Below are 8,827 nucleotides of genomic sequence, written 5' to 3' on the forward strand. Positions count from 1 at the left end.
GGACTGTTTCTAGGAAGGGGCCTTTCATTCTTAAGTGCAGCAATTTCCTTCTCGTAGACTTCTAACTGGACGTGATGTATTATAAGCTCCTCTGCCTTCCTAAATGCACTGCTATCTTCTGTAGCTCTAATATCCTTCCTGTGGTGTGCCACTGCATGGACAATCCGTTTCAGGCACATGATGGCTCTAACAAGATTCTTCCATGAAGAAAACCTCTCAAATCGTGAAGTCCAGGATAAGGGGGTAGACACATCCACCTTGCAAACCACAGTGTCCTGTTTGATTTCCTAATCCATAGTTGGATCTACCAAATCATATGTTGGGGCTGGACCATCTCCAGTATCTTCTAGGCGTAGCCATTCTATTGGTCCACTGAGCCATGAGTCATACAGTGCACTGTCGATAGTAGATTTAGTGCCATGGTCTGCTGGGTTCTGGTCCGTAGGGATGTAGTTCCATTGAGATGATTTGGAGAAGCTTAGAATTCTTTGAACTCTGTTGGTTACATAGGTTAAAAATCTCTTTGTGCGATTGTACACATAACCCAGAACGATCCTGCTGTCCGTGTAGAATTTGAAATGATCTGCATTGATGTCTAGCTGATCCCTTATAATAGTAGCAATTTCTACTCCCAGGACGGCCGCGCACAACTCTAAGCGTGGTATAGAAGTGGCTGGTCTGGGTGCGACTTTAGATTTACCCATAATGAAACCCAGATTGATGTCTCCACCATGACTGTGAAACAGGTAGGCCACAGTGTAAACCTATAAGGGTTTGGGACAAATATTTTAATTAGTAAAATAAACATTATCAATTATTTACAATGTACTTATTAGAGTGCATTGACCCCTAATTCAAGAAGGATGCAGAAGTATAAGACTTTTCCGTAAAAGTAAACAAACAAGTTAATCGGATTAAGGACTATATAACATACCAGGATGTTTATCTATCTACGAACATCAATCCAGGAACAATAACTGAACATTATTAAAGTTTACATTAAAGTTATACTTACTTTTGCCTAATACAAGGACACTGATCACTAGTTACAAAAACTTATGTTTAAATTATAAATTGTTTTGTCAGAATTCCAGGATTGAGACCCATTTATTGAATAACTTGTTTATCGTATATGCAAATGACTATTATGTATTGTACATTATAAATACTATCTACGGTGATCTACGATTTATCTCTTGATCTCTTTGCTCTTAACCACTATACGGTCATTGTTTGTATTCTTTGAAAACTGTTACATAAATTCTAAGAAAAGACTATTTTCCTTCTTCATTGGTTCACAAAACCAAATTTGGTGCCGTGACCAGGATTTGGCGAAGTACGAAGAAAAGACAAAAAGACGAAAACGGTAAGACATTGTTTTCTTTTCTACCTTGTTTTTAACTGACCATTTTTTATTGAAATTCTAAATTTGGATAAAATAGTAAAGTTTTCTTTCTAAAAATGGCTACGGCGAAAGTACCATCTCTGGGGGATGATTTAAGTAAAGCTATCGATGATTTAACAGCACAATTTTCGGAAACTGAAATTTTGAATGATACATCTAATTGTAATGAGGGAATTAGTTCAAATTGCTTTCCTTCTACAAGTAAAAAGGGAGATGAAGGGGATGATGAAGATAAAAAGATTAAGGAATGGATGAATTCGATTTTAAATCAGGTTAAATCAGTCACTGCTGCAATTGCTGTACCCATAAATCAGGTTATTACACCTTTTGAGGGGGATCCCGGAAAATTTAAACAATGGATAAAAGATATAGAAAAATATGCTAAGATGTCGGATATGAATAATGAAGATATTTCAAAAATAGCATATGTAACTTGTAAAGGGTCTGTGGGAGATTTTATTAAAAGATATTTGACAGAGATAGAAGCTTCTGGTGAATTACCTAGCTGGAATGATTTAAAACAATTTTTGAAAAATAGATTTGCAGAAATTACTGATGCGCAACATGCATTGGCAATCATGAGAAAGATGAGACAAAATTCCAATGAGAGTGTACAAATATTTGCAGAAAGAATTTTACAAGTCGCAGAAGATGCTTACGCGTCAGAAAATTTGGAACATGAAATAATTCAAAAACAATTGGTTGATATTTTTACTGATGGTTTATCTTTTGATTTCTTGAGAATGAAAGTTTTAAGAGAAAATCCTAAAACATTAGAAAACGCGGTTCAAGTGGCAATGAGGGAACAAAATTTGCGCAAACGTTTGGCTTTAAGGTCTCAAGATAACGGGGGTGACATATCTTCTAATCAACAGGTATTAAACACGACGAGAGATAATTTGTTATTAAGATTTCCGGAATTAAAATCAAATATTTTTCGAAAAGAAGAACCCATGGAAATTGATCATTTTCGTAATCAGCGTTGTCACAGGTGTAGGAAAATTGGGCACAGGGCAAGATTTTGTTCCTTTCAAATTTCGGCAAATAAACCAAATTCTAATAATCAAAGACCCAGAGTACATGTAAGAGAAGTTTCTAATGGTTTAAGAGAAGGAGGGTGTAATTTACAGTGTTGGCATTGTGAAAAATATGGGCATATTCGCAGAAACTGTCCTGAAAGATATTATGGGAGAAGGTTTTATCAGTATCAAAATTCTTTTAGACCACAATATAATCCTTTGAAACGTTCAAAACAACAGGAAAACTAAGAAGCTCTCTTCATAATGAAGCCGATGAAGAGAGGTTAAATAAAAGTGGTAGGAAAATTGTATATAAAATTTGTTTAACGGGAAATCCAAGTTCTTGTCTTCTAAAATTTGGGAAAAATAAGTTTAGGGCTCTAATAGATACAGGGGCTGAAGTATCACTAATAAGTAAGAAGATGTATAATAATTTAATCTCAAAACCTTATTTAAATAAAAAAGAAAAACCATATTTACAGGCTGCAAATGGTGAATCACTTTCAGTTATAGGTCGAGTTAATCTTTCCTTTAAAATGAATGGGCTTCCACTATCTCATAATTTTTATGTAACCGAAGGGCTTAATAGATGTGTCATTTTGGGAAGGGATTGGTTAACAATGAATGGAGTGAGAATGTACTTTGATTTGGGTTGTTTAAGGATTGGAAAAACATATGTAAAATTACAAGAAGATATTCATATTTCATCTTTGGTAAGAATAAATAAAAGAGTTTTGGTTAAACCACAAACGGCTGTGGTATATCATGCAAAATTAAGTTCTGCATTTCCAAGAAAATATGGGGAAATTATTGAAATTCAAAACATAGATGAGTGTATCAATGATGAACCAGGGTTATTTATAAAAGAATCAGTAGATAGAGTCAGAAACACGCGTAAAGTACCTATTCTAATTGTTAACTGTTCTAACAGAGCGTACTCGTTACAACCAGGTCTTGTTATCGGGAAAGCAAGATCCTCAGACGATCGTGAGATAAATACTATAAATTTATCCAACAATTCAAGTAATTCGGAAGATTTTAAAGAAATAGACGTGCCGGAGAAATATCATTCTTATGTAATGAAAGTCGTGCAAAATAACAAAGATTTATTTGCAAAACATGATATTGAGTTAGGACATACCGAAACTGTAAAAATGAAAATTGAAACAGGAAACCATCCTCCAATAAAAAATAGACCGTATCGCACTCCTCTGAATAAAAGACAAATCATTGATAAAGCTATTGATGAAATGCTAGACGCAAAAATAATAACTAGATCACAGTCACCTTGGTCATTTCCGTTAGTAGTCGTGGGAAAGAAAGACGGAACTCAGAGAATGTGCGTAGATTTCCGATCATTGAATAAGATTGTAACACCCGCATCATATCCGCTACCGCTCATTGATGATATTCTAAGTTTATTAGATAAATCTAAATATTTTACCACACTCGATTTAAAAAGCGGATATTGGCAAGTTCAATTAGATGAAGACAGTAAAGAGAAAACCGCGTTTGCATGCCATAAAGGGTTATTTCATTTTAATAGAATGCCTTTTGGCTTAAGTAACGCACCAGCAATCTTTCAGGAATTAATGAATATTGTTTTACAAGGGTGTGAAAGTTTTGCGACTGCGTATCTCGATGATGTTCTTATATTTTCGAAAACCGCCGAAGAACATCAAAAGCACATTCAAGAAATATTTGGCCGAATTCGTCAGCATGGTCTTAAACTTAAATTGAAGAAATGTAAGTTTTTCCAACAGGAAACTGAATATCTTGGGTTTGTAATAAATTCAGAAGGTGTCAAACCAGATGAAAAGAAAATTCAAGCTATCAGAACACTAGCAGCACCAGCTACGGTAAGAGAAGTTAGAGGGTTCATTGGTATGTGTAGTTATTATCGTCGCTTCATACCAAACTTTTCTAAGATCGCAGAACCACTGATCGAGCTTACACGTAAGTATTCAAGATTTAAATGGACGGAACAATGCCAGGTCGCTTTTGATTTTCTAAAAGAAAGTTTAACCGTAGTACCTTTGCTTGCATATCCGGATGTTAACAAACCTTATGTTCTGTACACGGATGCTAGTGATAACTGTATTGGGGCTTGCTTAACACAGAAAACAAATGAGGGAGAGGAGAAACCCATTTATTATCTTTCGCATAAATTGGGGAAAACACAAGTAAAATGGTCTACCATTGAAAGAGAAGCTTATGCAATATATTATGCATTACAAAAGTTAGATCATTACTTGCATAATGCAACATTTACTATTAAAACCGACCACAAACCCTTAAAATATATACTAGATGCCCCTATGCAAAACAAGAAAATACAACTCTGGGCATTAAGTATAGCTGGGTACAATTGTAAGGTTGAGTATATTGAAGGTAGGTATAATTGTTGCGCAGACTTACTTTCAAGACTTCCATCTAGTAAGTTGGACCAAAGTAATAAGGAGGATAGAGATGAGACTGACCCGGACATTAATGATAACACATTTGAGGTAAGTGCAATAAATTCCAACCGAATTGAACCTAAACGATTTGCCAACTCTGATTTCGCGATTCCTGATGATTTAATTAAGCCATTTATAGATTTACCAGAAGGTATCGATATTCAAAAGTTACAAAAATCAGACGAACAAATTGTTAAGTTAAGGGAAAGAATCGAAAAAGGTAAGGCTACTAAATTTGAAGAACAGAAATTTTTGGAAATTGAAGGACTTCTCTATTATTTGTCAGATGGGAATTCAGAATCTCCTCGACTGCGTTTGTATGTTCCTCAAGAATTAGAAGAGATTACTTTGAAACAATATCATGACAATTTGGGACATATGGCAGTAGATAAAACTTATGATGCTATCAGACAAAAATATTATATTCCAAATTTATACAAAAAGTTAAACTGTTACATAGAACAATGCATAACCTGTCAAAGTAGAAGTTCAAGAAAAAGTCATCCTCCAGTACAAGAGACTGAAATCCCACCTTATCCTTTTGCTAAAATTGCACTTGACTTATCTGGACCTTACCCAACCACTCTATCCGGCAATAAGTATATTGTCTCATTGATTGATATTTACTCAGGTTGGCCGGAAGCATTTTGTGTTGCTGACAAATCAGCTGATAATATAGTTCATATAATTTTAGATGAAATATTTCCCCGTTATGGTTGCCCTTTACAACTTTTGACAGACAATGGCACAGAAAATGTTAATAAAAAAGTGGAAGAAACTCTAAGAGAATTAAATATTCATCATATAACTACATCGTATTACAATCCACAGGGTAACGGTAAAGTAGAAAGGTTCCATAGGACTCTGCATGACGTTATGGCTAAGAAGGTTCAAGAGGAAACACAAACCTGGGATCTTTATCTTAATCAAACTTTAGCTGCCATCAGATTTCATGTAAATGAATCCACGAAATACTCCCCTTTTTACCTTTTATATAATAGAGATGTAGTTCTACCTTTAGACACTATATTCAAACCACGAAGAAGGTATATGGGAGAAGATCAACATAGGGTTGCATTACAAGAACAACATAAAGCATTTGTTCAGGTTCATAGAAATTTGAAAGAAGCTAAACGTAAACAGAAAATTCAGGCCGATAAAGGAAGTAAGGAAGAAACCTTTCAAATAGGTGACCCTGTTTATTTAAAAAATCATCGCAGAACAGGTAAGTTAGACAGACGATGGGTGCCATATTACCGTATTATTGAGCAAACAGGACCGGTAAGTTTTATTGTCAAAAATCAACTTAGTGGTACCACCACGAAAGCACATGCTAGGCATCTCCATCATGCTAAAATATATGAATGGGAATTACCACAAAATTCAGGGGACAGAGTTTTAAGACAAACACAATATGTAGTTCCACCAGAAAATGTTTCAGAGGAAGAGGGTTCAGATGCTGAAGAACAATCACCATTACAAAGACTGGTAAGTCAAAAGCGAGTTGAACGCGAAAATTCATCTGATGAAGACGATATTCCATTACAAGAGCTTAGAAGAAGAATACGCGCGCGTGCTTTGCGTGACAGACCGGATAATGAAAACACAATAGAAAAACAAAATAATACTGAACATCCGCCATTACCTAATGTAAATAACAGAGAGATACAAACTGAAATAGAATATAATTCTGACTCTTCTATTGATATAGATCATCAGCAGTCTGATTTTGACTCCGACGAGGAGCCAAATAGGGTAGATATTAATTCTGAAATTAATGATTCACCAAAACAATTAGAAATTGAACAAGAAATGGAAATTGATGAAGTTAAATGTGTTAGTGAAAATAATAACCAAGTACCAACACCAGGCTTCAATAATAAAGTTAGACCACCTATTACACCAAGAACAGGTGTAAAGGTACCCAATAAGGGATGTAATGAGAGCATTAAACACGGGTATAAACCAGAAGTAACTCCTAGGAGATCTAAGAATCATAAAGTAAATAATGGGGATCCTTATAAAAGAAATATGAATGATTTTGCCCAGTTTTTGAAGGCCATGGGGAAATTGTTTCAAGTGTAAAGTAAAATATTTATGATTACAGAACCAACCAAACTGTGTACAGATTTTGAACATCTTTACAACTATGGATACTAAACAAGTGGTCTTTAATAAAGTTTTGCCTAGTACAGTCTTATTGGAATTTGATCATCTTGCCATGGTATTGTCAATGTACATATGTAGCATAACTTTAGAAGCTTAGCAAGAGAAAATTGTAACAAAAAAAAAAAAATGTTCAGCATTTTATGGCTCTTTGGTTTTACCTCCATTTTATTATAAGCACATTTGATCTCACACCCTCGTTTGATAAATTTGTAAAAAACTATCATTTTAAAAAAATCAATTTGTGGAAATCTTTTAATGATCATTTTCCAGATCTTAAATCTGTATCATTACCAGGGAAATTAAAACCTATTAAAGAAATTCCTATACAAAATTTGATTAACGAATTGTCACTAGCTAAAATTAAATCAATGCCCCATGAAGAATGGTTACAATCGCCTTGGTTTTATATATCATCATTTTCGGCTCTTTTCTTTTTGGTTTGTATTATCATTAAATGTCGTAAACAAATCAGTAAACGTTGTCAAGAAACTAAAAATAAATGGTCAGTTAAGTTTAAGGGTAGAGGGAGTTCGATGTCTAAACCACCTTCTGAGGCCGCCACCATAGATGATACTGAAATATACGCAAAAGACTGGAGGGACATGTCAAACATGGGACAGGAAGTTAAACTGGTACAACAGTATATTCAAGGAAAGAAGGATTTCATAAACAGTTTGGAACAACGCTCTGGTTCAGAACAGAATTCAAGAATACAGGATCCACTGATGGCTTCTACAATGAAAGGCGATAATACCGCCTGGAGTGGCGATAATTACACTCCGTCATCTACCAAATCTCCGGGATTATACCCATTACATGAACTAAAAAAGTAATTTGCATCTGAAGAAATACCTTATATCAAGAATGATGCTAAAAATGGAAAGGAACAGTATTCCATTACTCATATACATCTATGCGGAATGATGAATGTGTAAACGTGTATATCCATGCATAAATATATACCTTTATATGTGTGTAACCCAAAATACATTACTATCCGAGTCATACACTATATATTCCTAGAGACAAATTCGGATATCAAGAAAAGGAAAACGAAGAAACATCTGAACATTGAATGACCATTAAGAACTCAATGCGATTACTCATGTGAAGTGTGTTTCCGTGTTTCACTTCTTATGAAGATTAATATGTCATATATTTTTCCTAACTGGGTGTTTTGATGCAGGAGTGATTCGATTAAATTTAGAAATTTCCTGCCGAAATTTCTAATTACATGGGGACGAATGTAAACCTATAAGGGTTTGGGACAAATATTTTAATTAGTAAAATAAACATTATCAATTATTTACAATGTACTTATTAGAGTGCATTGACCCCTAATTCAAGAAGGATGCAGAAGTATAAGACTTTTCCGTAAAAGTAAACAAACAAGTTAATCGGATTAAGGACTATATAACATACCAGGATGTTTATCTATCTACGAACATCAATCCAGGAACAATAACTGAACATTATTAAAGTTTACATTAAAGTTATACTTACTTTTGCCTAATACAAGGACACTGATCACTAGTTACAAAAACTTATGTTTAAATTATAAATTGTTTTGTCAGAATTCCAGGATTGAGACCCATTTATTGAATAACTTGTTTATCGTATATGCAAATGACTATTATGTATTGTACATTATAAATACTATCTACGGTGATCTACGATTTATCTCTTGATCTCTTTGCTCTTAACCACTATACGGTCATTGTTTGTATTCTTTGAAAACTGTTACATAAATTCTAAGAAAAGACTATTTTCCTTCT

General features: G+C 34.2%; 1 protein-coding gene across 1 annotated transcript; it reads right to left on the reverse strand.

Moving 5' to 3' along the window:
• Positions 1 to 287: 287 nt before the first annotated feature.
• Positions 288 to 704, reverse strand: LOC134267000 (uncharacterized). The gene has a single exon (XM_062749230.1). It carries the CDS (start codon positions 702 to 704, stop codon positions 288 to 290), a length of 417 nt encoding a protein of 138 aa, XP_062605214.1.
• Positions 705 to 8,827: the final 8,123 nt, after the last annotated feature.

The sequence above is a fragment of the Saccostrea cucullata genome, unplaced genomic scaffold, assembly GCF_032062105.1.
Source record: "Saccostrea cucullata isolate Sc308-1 unplaced genomic scaffold, CSIRO_AGI_Scuc_v1 ctg15090, whole genome shotgun sequence".
NCBI classification, from domain to species: Eukaryota; Metazoa; Mollusca; class Bivalvia; order Ostreida; family Ostreidae; genus Saccostrea; species Saccostrea cuccullata.